Below are 21,055 nucleotides of genomic sequence, written 5' to 3' on the forward strand. Positions count from 1 at the left end.
GTGGGCAAAAGACATGAGTAGACACTTCTCAAAAGAAGATATACAGGCAGCCAACAGACACATGAAAAAGTGCTCAGCCTCACTCATCATCAGAGAAAGGCGAATCAAAACCACACTGAGATACCACCTGACCCCTGTAAGAATGGCCATCATTAATAAAACAAACAACAACAGATGCTGGTGAGGATGTAGAGAAAAAGGAACGCTTCTACACTGCTGGTGGAAATGCATACTAGTACAACCTTTTTGGAAGACAGTGTGGTGATTTCTGAAGGAACTAGAAATCGATCTTCTATATGACCCAGCAATTCCCCTATTGGGAATATACCTGGAGGAACTCAAATTAGTCTATGAAAAAGATACCTGTACACGTATGTTTGTTGTAGCTCTCTTCACAATAGCAAAAACATGGAACCAACCATGTTGCCCATCGAAGTTGAACTGGATAAAAAATGTGGTACATATATACAATGGAATATTATGCAGCCATAAAGAAGGACAAATATATGAACTTTGCAGCAAATTGGATGGATTTGGAGTCTATCATACTCAGTGATTTATCACAGAAACAAAGAACTGAGTTCCATATGTTCTCACTCATAAGGTGACCTTGAACAATTATAGTGCTGTGGGAAGGCGACTGGCAGTAGCGGAAAATTGTCAGGGGGAGGGGGGTTGGGCCTGGCAGTTGAGGGAAACTGCTAGGGGAGGGAGGGGCATACCTCATCAACAAGGGTATATGCATGATCAATGTTTGTATACCTAACCCTGAATTGTACTCCACATCTTTATAATAAATAAATACATTTAAAAATAAATAAATAAATAAATAAAACATAACACCTCAATAAAAAATTTAAAAAAAAAATAAGCTGTTCAGGTGACTTATATGTATGCTAAAGCTTGAGAACAACTAGTCTACAGGAGTACTTCACATACAAATCACCTGGGAATTTTATTAAACTGCAGGTTCATCGTTAATAAAACAATAACAGATGCTGACAAGGATGGGGAGAAAAAGGAATGCCTGTACACTGCTGGTGGGAATGCAAACTGGTGTAACGTCTTTGAAGACAGTGTGAGTGTGGCGATTTCTGAAAGAACTAGAAATTTGACCTTCCATGTGACCCAGCAATCCCCCTATTGGGAATATACCCAGAGGAACTCAAATCATTCTATAAAAAAGTACCAGCACATGCATGTTTGTTGCAGCTGTATTCACAATAGCAAAAATATGGAACCAACCACGCTGCCCATAAAAGCTAGACTGGATAAAAAAATGTGGTACATATATATGATGGAATATTACACAGCTATAAAGAAGGACAAAATTATGGACTTCACAGCAACTTGGATGGATTTAGAGTCGATCATACTCAGTGATTATCACAGAAACAAAGAACAGAGTACCATATGTTCTCACTCATAAGCGGACCTTGAACAATTATAATACTATAAGAAAGGGATTGGCAGTAGTGGGAAATTGCCAGGGAAGGAGGGGTGGGATTGGCAGTTGAGGGAAACTGCCAGGGGAGGGAGGAGCACACCTCATCAACAAGGGTACCTGCATAACAAACATTTGTATACCCAACCCTGAATTGTACCCCACATCTTAAAAAAGAAAACAAAAAAAACCCCTGCAGATTCTAAAACATAGCTCCAATGTTTTAGACAGGGTTGAGAACCCCCTGATTTTAAAGTGACCCTGACCCACTCCAGATCAATTAAACCACTCTCTGAACATATGACCCAGGCATCAGTATGTTTTAAAAGTTATCCAGGCTGGGCTCGGTGGCTCAGCCTGTAATCCCACACTTTGGGAGGCTGAGGTGAGTGAACTGCCTGAGCCCGTGGGTTCGAGACCCACCTGGACAATTTGGCGAGACCTCATCTGTACAATAAATCAAAAAAATTAGCCAGGCATGGTAGCGTGCGCCTGTAGTTCCAGCTACTTGGAAGGCTGAGCAGAAGGATGGCCGGAGCCCAGCAGGTCAAGGCTGTGGTGGCCGGGAGCAGCCACTGCACTCTAGTCCGGGTGACTGAGTGAGACTTCAACTCAAAAAAAAAGAAATTAAAAAAAAAAGTTATCCAGATGATTCTCATATGTATGTGTCAAGGATTAAGAAACTACTGACAGGGCAACCCCTTCGGGTCCCCTCCCAATGTGGGAGATTTTCTGTCCTCTCAATAAATCCTGCTTTCACAAAAAAAAAGAAAGAAAAAAGAAAAGAAACCACTGACAGAGAAAAATGTTAGCGTCTCTCCAGTTCTAAAACATTACTTGTAGAAGCAAAACTTTTAAAACTATATTGGCTGGGCACAGTGGCTCACACCTGTAATCCCAACACTTTGGGAGGCTGAGGCTGAAGGATTGCTTGAGACCAGGAGTCAGAGACCAGCCTGGGCAATATAGTGAGACCTTGTCTCTAGAAAAAATAAAAATATTAGCCGGTTGTGGTGGCACGCACCTGTAGTCCCAGCTACTCAGGGAACTGAAATGAAAAGATAGCCTGGGCTCAAGAGGTTGAGGTTTCAGTGACGGAGTTAGAATCTCACCCCCACAAAAAAACAAAACTACATTATACATCTTCCCGCCTTTTCAAATAAGACATCTTGAACACAAAGCAATCTTTCAAGGAGACTGTGTGACTACAGTCAATAACAGTTAACATTATGTGACACCTTTCTACTAAGATTAATAAGATTCCTTACTATAAAAATGCAAATGTTACAGTTATTGCATCTCTGTGCCAAAGTTTGTAGGATTATTCATTTCTCCTCATAAAGTTAGCTAACTTTTCTTCCCTTGTTGGACTTTTCCCTTAAATTTTTGTGCTATTTTATTCTTCTCCATATGAAAGAATACACATGACTTCTTATTCTGCTATTGCTACTTCTCACTCACCCATTCAATTTATACTTCCTAAGCAACTATTATGTGACAGGCCCTCTTCTAGGCACTGGGGATGAGCACTTAAAAGAAAAGTCCTTTATGTTTTAATAGGAGGTAAAAGACAAGAGGCAGATAAATCACATGGTCATGAGAAGAGCAAAGCAAAATAAAGCGGGGCAAAAGGCACAGGTAGTGACGGAGGGCGTGTGTGCTATTCTACATACGTGTACTCATATGAAGGCGTCAAGAATAAACTCTCTGATTAAGTGGCACTTGAGCAGACACCTGAAGGAAGCGAGGGGGCAAGGCTCTCGGGCAGAAAAGTGCTCCAAGCACAATGAACAGCAAGTGCTAAGCCCTGGGGTTTTTGCTTGGTGTCTTCAAAGAAGAGCAAAGAGACCAGTATGGTTGGAATGGAGTCAGAGAAGAGTGGCAGGAAATGAGGTCAGGGGTTAGTGGGGCCTTGTACAGCTATGTAAAGACTTTGGCTTTTATTCTGAGAGAAAAGACCACTGGAGAATTTTGATGAGTTACAGATGAGTTACGTGATTATGTATTTTTGAAGGATCACTTTGGTTGCTTGGTAGAGAACAGACTGTAGGTTTTCTTAGTTCCTAAATGTTGCAGCCTGTACACTAGCAACAGTAACAACGAAGCTTACCATGAGACTTAAGTATCAGTGTACAGACACTCAAGCATAGATATTTTACTAGGAACTTGACAAAGATCAAATCATCAATGTACACACTACCTGGATCTCATGTATCTGTGGAACACAAGACTTAGGTCTTAGTGGCAAGAGGGTTGGCATTTGTGGGAAAGGATCAATATCCTTCCTTGGTTTCTCTTGGCGGAGGTGCCAGAATTTCAGTTCAGCACTAGCATGCTTTGTTGAGGCTGAATGAGTAACACAGAATCTTGGTGCCCTGTTTATTGAAAAGATAAATTTAACACAGAACTTGACAATAAGCCTCAAAAGTCAAAGTTTACAAAATATATAATAGCTGTGCTCACAATTATCAGTCTTGCTAAACTCCTTTTCTAATAACTTCTTTTTCTGCTGCTCAGACTTAAAACAATTTTTCTTTGATATATCAACTGCCTGCAATCCCAATTGCTCATATAAAAAGGCAATATACATTAGGAAAAAAATAAGTAAAATTGCATTCAAATTATCTGCTTGATAAGAAGAAACCTATATATCTGTTGAGAAAAAAATTTTTTTAAATAACATTGTTTCTAGTAAGATAAACATAAAATGTACTTGTGATTATTTTAAAGCAGTGTAGTATTTATTTATAGTATCAGCTAAAAATTGGTAGAATAAAATTAACATTTAAAACAAACATTTTTATAATGCTTAAGTATGCTACTAAAGAACGTTATGATTTATATTATTTCTTTTCGAGCCTTATATTTGAAGGCAAGATTTAATTTTACAACCATTTATATAAATGAAAGACCAACACTACTGCCAGAACCTTATGAATAAGAATGTCTGGCACAATATCAAGGCCACACTTAATTGGATGGATATCCTGATATTCAGTATGTGGTCTAACTCTTTATTGGATATGGGTTTAACTCCAGCTGTAAGGGTCTGCTGCTAATTGAACCACATTTTCCTTTTGATGCCACAGCCCAAGGACTAATTCCTCTTCCATATTTCAGGACCTGATAGAAAATTGTTTCCCTTTAAAACTGCAAGAAGTGGCCAGAAATGGTGGCTCACACCTGTAATCCCAGCCCCTTTGGGTGGCCAAGGCAGGAGGACTGCTTGAGCCCAGGAGTTTGAGACCAGCTGAGGTAATGCAGCCAAAACTTCATCTCTACAAAAAAAATTTTTTTTTAAATTAGCCAGGGTGGTAGCACTCCTGCAGTCCCAAATACTTGGTGAGGGGGGCAGAAGAATTGCCAGAGCCCAGGAGGTTGAGGCCGTGGTGAACTGTAATTGTGCCACTGCACTCCAGCCTGGGCAACAGATTGAGACCTTCCCACCTTAATACATACATACATACATGCATACATACATATATACATACATACAATAGGAAGAAGGTAGATATCCTTCCTGATGTGAACACAGATTGGGAGTAGAAGAGAATCTAAAGTCTATCATTAGGTTGGGGTCAGAAAGCATTCTGGTCTCTTTTTTCTTTTTAATTTAATTTGATTTTAGATTTAGGGAAACAAGTGCATGTTTGTTACACAGACATATTGTGTAGCAGTGGGGATTGGGTTTCAGGTGTCCCATTCTCCAGATAGTGAACATTATAACCAATAAGTCATTTCTGAACTCTAATCTCACATCCCCATTTCCTAGTGTCCCCATTGTCTATTATTTCCACCTTCATGGTCATTTAGTATAGATAGCCGTGGTCATTCTATACTATATTTCAGAACTTTTACTTGTATAGGAAATATTCAAAATTATTTCTTATTTGCATGCCAGCCAGTAAGTGGAAATATCTATAAGACTCTTATCAAATTGAGGTGCCTCAGTTTTCTGGTTCATATCATTAGAGTGTATTCACATGACTTTGTAAGTCCCTGCTGCCTTTACCATTTTAATTTTACACTCTTATTTCATTCATATAGCATTAATCTTTGATTAGCCACTACATGAATTCATCAAATATTATGGTGTACCTCACAGTTAATCCTAAACTGGTATTATATTATTTTGATGGCTTTCATTACACAAGTTCTAATGTAAATGGATTGTATACATTTTGTTTTCTTTAAGAGATGAGGTCTCGCTGTGTTGCCTAGGCTAGTCTTGAACTCCTGGGCTCAAGCATTCCTTTTGCCTCGGTCTCCAAAAGAGCTGGGATTACAGGCATGAGCCACCACACCTGGCCTGATTTTAATTTTCAAGATCTAGTTAGTAGGAAAGATGTTTGCCACATAACTACCAAGGACCTGTATTCAATACATGTGTGTACATGTATATGTGAGTATAACCAGTGGTAATAGCTGAAAACTGAAAACAACCCTAATGTCCTTCAATGGATGGATGAATAAATATAGTACATCTATGCAATGGAATTTTACTTAGCAATAAAAAGGAACAAACTGTTGATGTACACAACAACCTGGATGGATCTCAAGGGAATTATGCTGAATTTAAAAAGATAACAACAAAAGATTACAAATTATATAACTTCATTTATTAGTGGTTTCCAGTAGTTAGGAATGGGGGAATGAGGAGAAGGAGAGGCAGGTGTGGTTATGAGAGAGTAGCACAAGGGATATCTGTAGTAATGTAACTGTTCTGCATCTCGATTGTGATAGCAAATGCATGAATTATAAAGTGATAAAGTGACAGACTGAAATACACACACAATTGAGTGCATGTAAAACTAGTGTAATAAGAAAAAAGATCAGTAAATTGTGTCAATGTCAATTTCCTCATTGTGATATGTATTATAGTTATGCAAGATGTTACTATGGGTGAAAACTATAAGAGGCACACAGTAGCTTTTTGTATTACTTCTTATAACTATATAAATCCACAATTATCTCAAAACAAAAGCTTTAACTAAAAAAGGAAACATTGCTGTATCGGCAATGTTTTATTAAACTAAATGTTTTATTAAGTTGGGTGGTATATACATAGGTACTCAAGTATGATTTATACCTTTCTGTATGTCTTAAATATCTAAGAATAAAATTCCTTAAAGAAAGAGAATAACAGCGTTCCATATAAATGGAAAAGTACAAAATAAAAAAGTAATTTGGAATCCCTAGATGGAAAATGATGCCAGAGAGTGGGAAGAGAATAAATCATGATGACCTTATCTGCTACTTGGAGGAATCTGAACTTTAAATTGAAGGCGTTGGGGTAACCAGTGAAAGAATTGAAGCAAAGAAGCCACATGATCAGGTCTGTTACAGTCACAGTGGACAACTCGCAGATCTTCAAACGTCACTTTTTCCATTATGCCGATCCTCTTTCCCTTGCTTCAAGTCCCTTGAGCCTCAGGGGAAATATGACCTTTTATTGGTGTCCTGTGCATTCCCCACACTTCCTTTGACTATCCTACTTCAAACCTGATGTTCTTCCCATCATATGAAGACCACTAGACTTGACCATGTTTCCATGTATCCTTAGTGCAAAACTTGGCATATAGGAAATACTCAAAAAACATTTATTGGGATAAAAATCTGTAACTCTAGCTACATGGACACATATACCTACACACACACATACACACACACACACACACACACACACACACACACACACACTAATTTTATGGGATACGGGTCATAAAAAGGTCAGGTGTAGAAAGATGTATTCACAATGTTAAAGGGAACTCAAATATTGTCTAGCCTTATTGTGGATTTAAAGTCACCCAAATATCCAAATTATTCAAAGGATAATAAGTACCTTAAGGAAAGCCCATGATATAATAATCCTGTCATTTTAGATTTCCATAAGTTATATATCCATAAAAGTACAACTTATAACTAGCCTGAGAAAAGTGAAGTAACTTTGTCTCATGTTATTTTTCTTACCAATATAGAAGTAAAGGTTTTACAACCTCAAACTGAATGTCTTTTAAATGCTCGTCAGTCCACCGAGATCCATCTAACAGTTTAAATTTTGATAAGATTTCTGCAGAAAGGTAGTAATCTCCACTGCTCACTAGATAGCATTTTTTCATCTTCTCAAGATGTCTGAAAGAAAATACATATCCACATACGTTGATAGAACATTCAACTACCAAAATGTTTTCACTTCTAAAATGTTTCAGACAAGTAATGAGCTATCCTAAAAATGACACTGAGCTTCAGGGGTAGCAAACATTTTTGTGGAGATACCAAACATGCTGTGGGACCAATTTCAGTGGTCCCAATGTAATCACAAGGATCCTTTTAAGAGGGGAGCAGGAGGGTCAGACTCAGAGAGAAAAGATGTAAGGACAGGGCAGAGAGGTCAGAGAGAGGATGCTATGATGGGGGCTCTGAAGATGGAGTAAGGGACCATGAACAAGGAAGACAGGTGGCCTTCATAAATTGGAAAAGGCAAATAAACGAATCCCCTCCAGGGCCTTATGACTTCCAGAACTGTAAGAGAATAAATTAAACTGTGTTGCTTTAAGTCACTAAATTTGTAGCAATTTATTGTAGCAACAATGGCAACTACAGTGTTGATCCTGAAAAACCTACGTAGGTTATTTGCATATGTCTTGAAAAGTGGTAATGACCTTCTACTCCATCATCAATCCCGCCATGTTTCATCATCAACCACTTGGTGACCCCCTTCTCTTACAGCTAGGCACAACAATAACCTCTATGATCTGAATGCCATTAAAATAATTGAAATAGCTCACTCACTAATGTATAGACTCAGTCAAATCTTTCATGGAAACTGCAATCTACTATAGTCGATCTACTTCAAAGCAGATGAAGAAAATAAAGCCAAGATAATAACTTTTCCTAAAATAGGGTCCTCTTAAGGTTCTTAGACATATAGGAATCTGAAACATATGGAGCCAACCAAAGGAAGATCTAAGCCCCATCAGACCTCCAAAGGGTTCCCTAGCACAGGGGTTCCTAACCCCCAGTCGCAGACTGGTGGCCTGTAAGAAACCGGGCTGCACAGCGAGAGAAGAGCGGCAGCCGGCGAGGCTCCGCCTCCTGCCAAATCAGCCTCAGCGTTAGACTTCCATAGGAGTGGGGACTCTTAAGAACTCCACATCTGACATTTTACCTAATTTCCCCAACAATCTTACAAAGTAAATGTGGGTTTCCCATCATATATAAAGAAACTGAAAGTTAAGCTAAAAGCAGAACAAGAGTTTGAACCCAAACATCTGAGTCAAAAGCCTGTGACTGTAACCACATTACGTATGTAACCCATCTGTTTCCATGTTTTCACAGGTTCTCTGTTTCCTCTCTTACAATAAAATCTGATTCATCAAAAAAAAAAAAAAGAACTGTGGCAGGGCTCGGTGGCTCAGCCTGTAATCCCGCGCCTTTGGGAGGCTGAGGTGAGTGGATTGCCTGAGCCAGCGGGTTCGAGACCCGCCTGGGCAGCGAGACCTCATCTCTACAATAAAAAAAAAATCAGCCGGGCGTGGTAGAGCGCCTGTAATTCCGGCAACTTGGAAGGCTGAGGCGGAAGGATCATCGGAGCCCAGCAAGTCGAGGCTGCGGTGGCCGGGAGCGGCCACTGCACTCCAGTCTGGGCGACAGAGTGAGACTCCAACTCAAAAAAAAAAAAAAAAGAACTGTGCATGCGAAGGATCCAGGTTGTCAGATCCTTATGAGAATCTAATGCCTGATGAACTCCTCTCTGTGGAAAAACTGTCTGCCACAAAACCAGTCCCTGATGCCAAAAAGTTGGGGACCACTGCTCTAGCAGACATATCCAGATATCCAGCTGCATGGTGACCAACCAAACATCATGAAATTTGTTCACCAAGTAGGCTGCTGGGAACAGCAGGTATCTTATGCTAATACGGTTTTATAACTGACAAATCATTTTATTCTAAAAAAAGTCTATATCATTGGAATGTTATAAAAACTAAAACAGAATAATTAATTTGGAAGTAGGTTCCAGAATTTATGAGAAGAAACATTATGCAAACCCAAATAATTGCTATTATTAATATCTGAAAACAATGAAATCAAAATATTTACTATTATAATAAAATACATTTATTATTCATCCTTCCAAGAGTATAAATTACATTTTTATATTTGTTTCAGACTTTCTGCTTTGCTTAAATAACTCAATCTAATATTCTATAATTTGTTTGTTAAACTGTTAGGAAAAAAAATAGAATACCTTTGATGTCTTCCAGGGTCCTTAAGAACTTTTAACCTCTCAATATCCATCCATAGCCACCAATATCTCTCTCCTAATGTACCTTTTATAAATTTCTTAAATCTTTCAAACTCCTTTCTATTGCCAATGTCGTAAGTTCTATGAGAAATGCACCAGTCAGCTCTGCTCTCTGGTCCAGCGCTATCACTCTTTGAACTTAAACTTGCTTGTTCTAATGCCTTTTCTGCCCTTTCCTTTGCATTTTGAACTGATTCACTTAAAAACTTCTTGCCAGTGATAGACTTAAGACCATCATCAAGCAACACTTGTGTTACATTGTTAAAGTTTATATGATCTGGGAATTCTCTTAATGGCTCTCCAGTAATTTGCTGAACTGCTCTTCTAAAAATAAAGTATATATAAGAGTTTAAAAACTCTTCAGTTGTTGAGAAATGCATTGTTTGGCTTTCATCAACATCCTGTTGCTTTTCAAGGTATATTCTCAGAAGAGCTTGAGAAGGAGTGTCTTGCAAAGATATGGATCCTTCTTCTTCTTCTTCTTCTTCTTCCTCAAATTCAGAAATTAATTTAGTTGTTTTACATGGGTCCTTTTTTGTCCGGGGATGAACTCCATCATCAAAGATAAAACTCTCTGTATTAAGTCATAAAAGTTTATTAGGTTAGATAGGACTATAACACTTTTTTATTATTAAATAGATGCTAGGCCAGGCATGGTGGTTCAAGCCTGTAATCCCAGCACTTAGGGAGGCCAAGGCGAGAGGATTGCCTGAGTTTGCGCATTCAAGACCAGCCTAGGCAACATGGTGAGACCTCATCTCTACAATAAAAAATCAAAAAATTAGCCGGACGTGGTAGCGCATGCCTGTAGTTCCGGCTACTTGGAATGATCACCTAAGCCTAGCAGGTCAACAGTGGGGTGGCCGAGAGCCCGGGTGATGGAGTGAGACTCCAACTCAAAAACACATAAATAAAAAACAAACAAATAAATAGATGTTACGGAGCCAGAACGGAAAATGGGTTTACTACATGAAGCGACTGCATGGATCAGTATCTTAAGGATTTTGAACCCACATTTGGAACTGGTAGAAAAAAAGGAAAAGAAAAAACTGCTAGCAGGGATTAATCTTGCGTTCCCTGGACACGGAGGTAAAGAAAGGTGACAGATGGACCAAATATTTGACGTCCCTAACACAGCGGATATCCAAAAAACATTAAACACTTTTAAAATATAATATTGTAGACTAATATATAATGTCAATACAGAAGGGCCAAATTTATTAAGAAATCAGAACATGTATACTAAATGACTGTATATACTTTGATATTTCATATTGTATGATAAATTACCTACCATAGATGATGAGACCATAAATTAACAGACCAGAACTGGAGTCAATATCAGCAATTTTTAAAATTTTTAAAATCAAAAAGATTCAATTACTATCATACTTCTAAGTCTATTAAAGTTGCAAAATGGGCTGGGCTTGGTGGCTCAGCCTGTAATCCCAGCAGTTTGGGAGGCCGACAGAATAGACAGGTTCGAGACCAGCCCAGGCAATTTGGCGAGACCACATCTCTACAATAAATCAAAAATTAGCTTGGCACAGTAGCGTGCGCCTATAGTTTCAGCTACTTGGAAGGTTGAGGCAGAAGGATCACCGGAATGCCAGCCTAGGTGATGGAGTGAGACTCCAACTCAAAAAAAAAAGTTGCAAGAAGTCATAAGGTACTTATGAAGACTTACAAATGGATTATTTGTACCCGTTTTCTAAATATATAGTGTTTAGCTCCTATTTTCTCCTTCTTTCAGAAATCAGTGAAACATCTGATGTTAGTGCTTTAACCCTTGACTTGCCACAAATAAGGTAACTGTTGTCATCTGTGGCCCACCCTCAATGATAATTTTAGTATGTACCATTATTCTAATCTTACAGATGAGGAAAGCAAGGTTCCCAGAAATGAACTGGTTCATCAAACACCACACAGCTAATAGTTATCAGAGTTGGGTTCCAAATCCATCCTCTCAAAAAACAGTAGGAATTATAGGGGAAAGGGGTGTGTGGATAATTTTCTCTTCCCAACCAGTAAATGATATACTGTAAAATTAGAACAAAAAGGCAAAAACGTAAAGAGCTCTGAATTCATTCTTGGCAATTTCTGCTTACCAGAAACAGATGAAAGAACTGGTGATTTAACTTTGTTGTGTGGTATACAACAGGGTAATGAAAAGGTTGATACAATTTGCTGACTTTGTTTTGCTAATGCAAACCAATCTTTTGTTTGAGTATAGGAGGCCTAGGAAGAAAGGAGCATATTAGTTTAACCTAAGATTGGCGGTATTCTTCCAATCACAAACTTAGACAAGTCATTATAATATTCAATGTGTGCAGTACAATATATAAAGAAGAAACGATCTCATGAAAGAAAACAAAGTTGAACTTATATAAATTAATTAGCTAAGGGGATAATAGGAAAGAAATTTCGATACAGATATTTTTTCATCTTTGATAATCAAAGGAACAAAATGAGTCCAAAACCTATCAAATTCTCCACTCTTACTGGATCTACTACAAATTCATATCATCTGGCTTCAACTTGACATAGCTCATCAATCCTTTGATGCATTTTTGCTAGCTGCTCCCATTTGCAACTTTCCCAATTATTTCATGTCCCCCATTCTGTCTGACTTGGCTCAGTGTTTTTAACAACTCCTCCCCGAGTATAACAGAGACTCTACTCTTAGTACTACTGGAAACCTTTGCAAGTTCAGCCTCTCTTTGCCTGAAGTTCAGTTTTCACTACTTCGCTTGGATTGGATGCTTCCAGAAGACAGATTTCTGACTCCATATGCCACTGGATGCAGTCTTCCATTTTTTCTTTGTTTTGTGTACCCCTGAACCAGCCAGCCTAGTCCCAAAACTGATCCTTAGCTTCTAGAACCCTATCCCTATGACGCTCCTATCCCAGTCTTCCTGGGAAAATTCTTCTGCCAGCTTCTCTCAGTAATGTTCTCTCCTACTTTTCCTAGAGAATCAAAATTGCTCAACAGGAGAAGAGAAGGGAGTGTCCAGCATTCCTCTCATTTCTCATTTTTCCTTTCTCCAACTGAGTCAGCAGGATGGTTGGTTGGCACTTAGCCTAAAGAACACTTACAGAAGAGGTGGCCTAAATGGAAGAGATATTATTCCTTATCTGTCATGTAAAATTAACAGGAAAAATCAGCCCACACCATGAGACCAAAGTGAAAGAGAAATGAGAGGTGGCATCTGCACAATCACTGCCCCTCTTAGAGGTAAGGTGTCCTGGGTGTATAAAAGCTTTGAGAGACTCTAGATCACTTTTGTTCGCTCTTTCCTTTAAAACCAAGTTAAATATTATTATTTCATTATTATTATTTTTTAAGCCAGGGTCTCACTCTGCTGCCTAAGCTGGAGTGCAGTGGCACATTCCTGGCTCACCTCAGTCTCCAACTCCTGGGCTCAAGCAGTCCTCCTGCTTCAGCCTCCCAAGTAGCTGGGATTACAAGTGTACCGAACTATGCCCAGCAATATTTTAAAATTTTTTTAGAGACAAGGTCTCACTATGTTTTCCAGGTTGGTCTTGAACTCTTGGGCTCAAGTGATCTGCCCAACTCTGCCTCCCAAAGTGCTAGGATTGCTGATGTAAGCCACCATGCCCAGCGCAAGTTATTTATTATTAATTATATGTTTATCCAACATATATGCATTGAGTGACTACTTTTTTACAAGTAATAGCCTAAGCAGTGACAGGAGACCAAAATAATTAAGTAGCATTCACAGAATTGACAGGGACCAAAATATAAAGTGTTCTTGCTATTTCAACTGCACAAAATAAATAAATAAGTACAAGAGAGAAGAAAAATGTGCCATCAATATCTCACTAAGCATTATTCAGTGGAAATAATGGAATTGGCATAATTTTAAACATTTTTGACAAATATTGCTGATAGAAATGTCAAGCTATAAAATTAATAGTAACTATACATGAAAAAAATTCAAGTAGTATAGGTCTATCCATTCCAACACAGATGGCAAAGAGGTTTCCTCTTGTATGACATCTTTGACCAATTGGAAGTGCTTGTCTAGAAAACGGTGTCGAGAAGAATTTGGAGCCAAGTCCTAGCTCAGCAGAAAAATTTCCACATTGATTAACAGTGTCTGTCATAGATAAACATACATATTTGCTATTCCCGTTTTTGTGTAGAATTGTGTATTGGAAGTGTACAGAAATAAGATCTGATAATTAGAGGCCAAAGATCAAACAACAGTTTTCACTATATTGTGACTCTCCCAAAGGACATTTGATTCTTCAAGTGCACCCACACACCCCCATGTCTCACCAATCATGAAGGACAAACTATCTGACAACATTTTAACAAGATAGTAATACATTTTACTACTAAGTAATAATCTAGACAACAGGGAGGAGAAGACCCAATTTATCATCTTTTTGTACAAAAGTAATAGAATCCAAATAGTTAAGAACTTTGGAACGAACAACGAAACCATGGATATAATTCAAGTTACCCTTGCTTCCCAGGTGACACAGCATGCTCTTCGACCTTGCTTTTTTCCTTCAGACACATGAAGATAATATTTCTGATTACATTTCATAATCAGAGCAAATGAGCCAGTATAAATCCGCAAGAATTATTGCTAAATCTGCTTTAAAAGAATTAGAAATCACTTTCCCAGTTCAAGTGATGCAAATGAAATGTGTGCTCCTAAAATGAGAAGGTTCAATGAAGTGCCAAATCATACACACACACACACACACACACACACACACACACACACACACACAAAACACTCATACTTTTACCTCGCCAAGAGAAATGTAGAACTTTTTCATAATCATAAGATTATCTTCTTCTTCAGTGGCAGGAGGTGGCAGACTGGGTGGTTTTTTCAGGACCCAGGGAGAAAAATGTGTACCTACTGTGAAATTCACGCCTGACTTGCTCCATCTTACTTGTGAGACCAGTTTGGCCAACCTGCATTTTAGAAATCATACCATTTTAAAAATAAGTTTCAAATATGGTAGAATTCAGGAAAAAAAACACTAAAGTTTAATTTTATGTATTCAAGTCAATCTCCCTTCCTCACTCTGCAGGATGATTCTCTTTGCCTCTGCTAAAACATAATGGTTTATTTGTAAAACTACTAATTAGTTAATAATTATTCTGTTTTAATTTGTTTTCACTTAAAAATGGTTGTTCTGGGTAAAGGTCAAAGTTAAGGTGCTTACACTTTAAAAGTCAGGGAACATAAAGGAAAAACTTGACCCTGTACTATGGTATTCTGTCTTTTTCATGTCACACGGATAATCATTTTTAAACACCTTACACATAAATACCATTTTCACCAATAGATGATTTTTAAAATATAATGACCAAATAGATACACTGAACTACATCTCTTTGGAAAAACTGAGTGATTTTTATTGAAGTTTTATCACTCTTATTCCATGCAGGTGAGATCCAAACTCTAATGTGTCAAAAGGCATATTTACAGTTTTACCAAAAAGAAATCACAGGAAAAAAATTTAATGTTAAAAAATAGGCATTGAAAATAGGTATATTAATGGGACTACAGTACCTGTATTCAAAGTAGCAATCACTTTCCAAAAATGCTGGAAGTCTTTCTTTTTTGATCCACTTAATACCTTGCTCACGACTGAGACACTATTAGAAGAAAGTAAAAAGAGAAAAAGGATGTCAAAGAAAATCATTTTGGGAACAATTAAGGCCTCACCATGAGAGCAGTCCTGACCTCTAGCTATCAGTAGAGCCCTGCCCCTATACCCCCTATTTGTTCTAGAGAGATCAATAACCCTGAGCCATAAATGTGAGGCCACTCCTTGCCTCTGGTACAAAACATGAGGCCACTTCTTGCCTCTGGTATGTCTTTAACTCTCTTAACAACCCTGTGTCAACTATTATCTCCATTTCTGCAGATTTAACAACTTGAATCCAGAAAAGTTAAGTAACTTGCTGAAGGAGGAGGAATGAGATAAAAGCGAATGGGTCTCAGTAGTTTCACAAAATGGGTTAAAAGTACTCACAAGCAGAAAAAGAACCACCAGGAAAACTTAGTAAGGCCACCAAGGTTACTGCAGGCCCCTTGTTCTTCAAGTTTAAAATTTTTTTGTTGTTAAATAGTTAACATCCCCAGGCATTCTCCTGGAGAACACAAGGTTAACAATTACACTAGAGTGTTATAAGTGCCACAGTATAGGCTTCACGTGGGCACTAAACCAGGAGAGGTTTCCTCACAGATTAAGTTTTTTACTCTTTAACCTGAAGCAAGACTAGCTAGGTTGAGCAGGAAAGCAAGAGAGGAAAAATAAGTTTAGTAGTATTAACCCAGCATGGTGACCCACGCTTGTAATCTCAGCATTTTGGGAGGCTGAGGTGGGAGGATCACTTGAACCCAGGAGTTCAAGACCAGCCTGGGCAACATACTGAAACCCTGTCTCTACAAAAATGAAAAACAAAAAAATTAACTCGATATGTTGGCATATGCCTGTAGTCCCAGCTATTTGGAAGGCTGAAGTGGGAGGATCACTTGAGCCCAGGAGTTCAAAGTTGTAGTGAGTTATGATCAAGGCATTGCAGTCCAGCCTGAGTCACAGAGTGAAATCATGTCTCTTAGGAAAAAAATCTTAGTAAGATTAGGTCACAGGATGAGATTTGAGGGATAGAGGGAGGAAGGCTAAAGAAGCAGGAGGGGGTCTGGTTGTTGGAGGCCAGGCAAGGTGGTTTACGCCTATAATCCCAGCACTTTGGAAGGCTGAGGTGAGAGGATTACCTGAGCCCATGGGTTCAAAACCAACCCAGGCAACTTGGCAAGACTTCATTTCTACAATAAATCAAGAAAAATTAGCCGGGCGTGGCGGCGCATGCCTGTAGTTCCAGTTACATGGAAGGCTGAGGCGAAAGGATTGCCTGAGCCCAGCAGGTTGAAGCTGCAGTGGTTGTGAGCATGCCCTCCAGGCAGGGCATAGAGTGAGACTTTTACTCAAAAAAAAAAAAAGAATAAATAACATTAAGGAGTTTATGAGATGTGACAATTAAGTTTACAAACTTATCCTAGAAAAAGTAAAACATATCTCATTGCTGAATATTACTACGGTGATTATGGTCACCTCCAATGTACTCCTCTTGACTGGATTAAAAAAATGTGGTACACATACATGATAGAATATCACAGAACCATAAAGAAGAACAAAATGATGAACTTCACAGCAATTTGGATGGGCTTAGAGGCTATAATACTGATGAGTCATCTATCACAGAAACAAAGAACTGAGTATCACAAGTTCTCATAAGCAAACCTTGAACAATTATCATAATACAATAAGAAAAGGATTGATAGTAGTGGGAAACTGCTGGGGGGGTAGGGATTGGCAGTAGTGGGAATCTGCTGAGGGGGGCACACCTCATCAACAAGGGTACCTGCAAAATGAACATTTGTATACCTAACCCTGAATTGTACCTCACATCTTTAAAATAAAACATTTAAAACAAAAAACAAAGTACTCCTCTTGGGAAGCTATGCACGAGCACCAGTGCCTAGTCCACTCATCAAAGCAATTTTGGAATTCTTTTTCTGGAATGGCTGTAAGAGCTGTCATCGTATTACCCTGTATGTTATCAAAATGTCTTCTTTTCAATATTATCCTCTATCTTTAGGTAAAGAAAAAAGTCATTGGAGGCCAGATCAGGTGAGTTTGTTGTTTACCAGCTAAAACCTCCCTCACAGACAGTGCTGTATGAGTTGGTACATTGTCATGATGATGCAAGAGCTCTTTAGAACCATTTTTGCACACAGTTTTCTCATACCAAGATTTTCAGTTAAGATTTTCCTGTTCTCAGCCGGGTTCAGTGGCTCAGCCTGTAATCCCGCACTTTGGGAGGCTGAGGTGAGTGGATTGCCTGAGCCTGCGGGTTCGAGACCTGCCTGGGCAAATTGGCGAGACCTCATCTCTACAATAAATCAAAAAATTAGCCGGGCGTGGTAGCGCGTGCCTGTAGTTCCAGCTACTTGGAAGGCTGAGGCGGAAGGATCACCGGAGCCCAGGAGGTCGAGGCTGAAGTGGCTGGGAGCGGCCACTGCACCAGCCTGGGTCACAGAGTGAGACTCCAGCTCAAAAAAAAAAAAAAAGATTTTCCTGTTCTCTGTTGATGTTTATTTGATCTGCTGTGCTTCTCACAGTCAGTCAATGATTTTGATGCACAATTCAACAAAGTTTTGCAATGTTTTTGTCAGGTCTGCTCGTCACTGTTCATCCTGACCCCTCTTCTTCAGGGATGTCTTCTCTACCCTCAGAAAAATGTTTAATCCAATTGCAACTACCATTTTTTCATGGCATTATCCCCATAAACTTGAACTGACATGTCCCTGATTTCACTTCCACTCTTGTCAAGTTTAACAAGAAATTTAATGTTTGTTTTTTCCTCTAATTTAAGTTCCAACATTCTTATGAAGACAGTTCTGAAGGCCATTCCAGAAAGAGAGTTCCAAAATTGCTTTGATGGGTGGACTAGGCACTGGAGTCAGTGCATAGCTATCCAAAGGGAGTAATTTGAAGGTGCCCATGGTGACACCTAGCAATAAGGTACGTAGCACTTTTTCTAGGATGAGTTTGCGAATTTAATTGTCACACCTTGTAGATTTATCTTGAGGTTGTTAAAGCAATACAAAATTACTGAAGAGTTACTAAGTGTTGTCCATCCTAAAATATTTACTCACTATTGATTCTATTTATTTATTTATTGTTTTTTGTTTGTTTGACTCAGAGTCTCATTCTGTTGCCCAGGTTGGAGTACAGTGGCATGCTCATGGCCACCGCAACCTCAACCTACTAGGCTCAGGTGACCCTTCCACCTCAGCTTTCAAGTAGCTGGGACTACAGGCATGCACCACCATGCCCAGTGAATTTTTTATTTATTGTAGAAATGAGGTCTCACCAAGTTGCCCAGGCTGGTCTTGGACCCACAGCCTCAAGTAATACTCTCACCTCGGCCTCCCAAAGTACTGGGATTACAGGCGTGAGCCACAGCACTCAACCTATTTATTTATTTTTGAATCATAGTCTCGCGCTGTCATCTAGGCTGAAGTACAGTGGCATGCTTACAGCCACCACAGCCTCAACCCTCTGGACTCAGGTGATTCTTCCACCTCAGCCTTCCAGGTAGCTGGAACCACAGGAATGCACCACCATGACTGACTAATTTGATTTATGTATTTTAGAGACAAGGTCTTTCCAAGTTGCCCAGACTGGTCTTGAACCCCTAGACTAAGGCAATCCTCTTGCCTCCACTTCCCAAAGTGCTGGGATTACAGGTGTGAGCCCTAACTCCAGGGCTCTATTTTTTGTTATAGTCACTATTTATAAAATTCTAAAGAATGCCAGTACCTTGGACACAAAACTAATGCTACTAATAAAACAACCAACAACACACATATCCCAGTGAGGTAAATGTGTCAGAACTTACGTGGCTTCTATGGACTATTTGCTAAGGTGATAGTTTTGCTATGATATTAGCATCAGCATCAACACACAGACCTTTACTAACTCCGGTGAGGAAACTGAATGCTCACATAGTTGTGTTGCCAATGTCTGAGAGGCTGATACTCACGAGGGTGCACATGTGCTGAACATTGCTGATGTGGGACACAAAGTCATCAGGCTCCTAAGTTTGGAAAACTGGACACAACGGTTTCCTCCTGTTCAGCAAAAAACATCCTTTTGCCTTCACCAGACACTATCACTTACATAATGAAAGAAAAGGAGAAAACAATGGAACTAGCCAGCACCCAATCAGCATCCCATTAACTGTCTCATTGCTTATCAGTAAGATCTGAAGGACATTTGGATCTAGTAGTCAGAAAGACTGCACACATGCTACATACTGACAACCATGCAGGACTCCTGAATTCTCATTAGCACTACATTCAGTGTATCACAAGATACCAAACTACACATAAAGATCCACATACACCCTTAAGGAATTCTACAAGGTTGTCGGACTAATCAGTTCATCCAAAACCTAATATTTAGTTAATGAACAGTTTACCTACAATTCATCCAGTTTTGAGTGTTTTTGCATCTATTTGATCTAAAAATGAAATGAAATAAAAAGTTTTAAAAAATCAGGGGAGGGGCACATAATATCACTAAGGGTACCTAATCCTAAACAGGGGAACTGAGAACCAGTGGGAGCCCAAACCCCACCTCCATGTAGACCACTTATGTACCTAATCCTGACTTGTACCCCACATCCTTAAAATAAAATAAAGACAGGGAAAAAGAGTAAAATTAAAAAATGAAAAGTCTTTAGCCAACTGCAAATATATACCTAAGGTGAAATTACTTAAACCTTAAAAAATAATTCAAGTTGGTTAAGAAACAAAAGGGATGATTGTTAGGCCCGGGGAGAAGCTGCATTTACCTTTTCCCATCTGCCCCTTTACCCACTGATCCCCTATGCGCCCCTCCACCCTAAACCCACAAACCACATACCAGCTTTCTGAAACCTGCCGGCAGCTGCTGAGAAGGGCCAGACAGAAACTTTCCAGCCCACATCGGATGCGACGCTTTGTCTCCCCGATTCACTGCCGCTCCCAACACCCTCCCCAAATACAGCACCCTTAAAAACCCAAGCCTGCCCCTCCTTAGGCGCAACTCCCCTGGGTCATCTTTCTGGACCACGGGACCACACCAGGGAGTTTCTCCCCCAATATACGCTTGGTTTATACCGGCCCTTTGTCCTGTTCCTCTTTCAGTATCTCCAAACGTTACATCTTGGTGCTGAAACCCGGGAGGTGACTGAGCCACACAGGCCTCACTTCCTGGCTCAGGGGACTCCGGCCCAAACTGCAAATCTCCGACCCACTCCTCCACTCAAACTTTCGTGAGGTGAGTTCCCCCCCTGTGTCGATCTCTCTTTCCCCCTCTGGGCCTCCCTATCAGAAGTCACAGCTGTGCTAGGGAAAGCCCTCCGTTCTAGTTAGCGATAAATCCTGAGGACGCCCTGTTTATCCTGACCTTCACTCTGCCTGGCCGGTCTTTGCCTGAATTGGGATGCCTTTTCAGACTCAGACAGGCCCTGGAAATTTAGATCGACATGGGTAACCAACCCTCCAAATCTAATTCTAAGACGCCTCTGGGCTGTCTTCTCAGTAATCTTGACAAATTGGGATTAACCCTGGACATTCAACACAAACGTCTAATCCATTTCTGTACTGTGGCCAGGCCTCAGTATAGACTGGAAAATGGGTCCAAATGGCCCCCCGAGGGAACTTTTAATTTTAACATCCTCACTAACTTAAATAATT

General features: G+C 39.5%; 1 protein-coding gene across 1 annotated transcript in view; it reads right to left on the reverse strand.

The window, feature by feature from the left end:
• The window catches only part of RGS22 (regulator of G protein signaling 22), a 139,536-nt gene that overhangs the window by 74,035 nt on the left and 44,446 nt on the right, over positions 1–21,055 (reverse strand). The window contains exons 5-10 of the mRNA XM_021716336.1: positions 15,311–15,396; positions 14,535–14,706; positions 11,858–11,987; positions 9,693–10,323; positions 7,415–7,576; positions 3,645–3,819 (exon numbers count right to left, since the gene is read on the reverse strand). Coding sequence (XP_021572011.1) covers positions 3,645–3,819; positions 7,415–7,576; positions 9,693–10,323; positions 11,858–11,987; positions 14,535–14,706; positions 15,311–15,396 — 1,356 coding nt within the window. The remainder of the gene's footprint in view (positions 1–3,644; positions 3,820–7,414; positions 7,577–9,692; positions 10,324–11,857; positions 11,988–14,534; positions 14,707–15,310; positions 15,397–21,055) is intronic.

The sequence above is a fragment of the Carlito syrichta genome, unplaced genomic scaffold (genome assembly GCF_000164805.1).
Source record: "Carlito syrichta isolate Samal-C Ts95f unplaced genomic scaffold, Tarsius_syrichta-2.0.1 Scaffold308755, whole genome shotgun sequence".
NCBI classification, from domain to species: domain Eukaryota; kingdom Metazoa; phylum Chordata; class Mammalia; order Primates; family Tarsiidae; genus Carlito; species Carlito syrichta.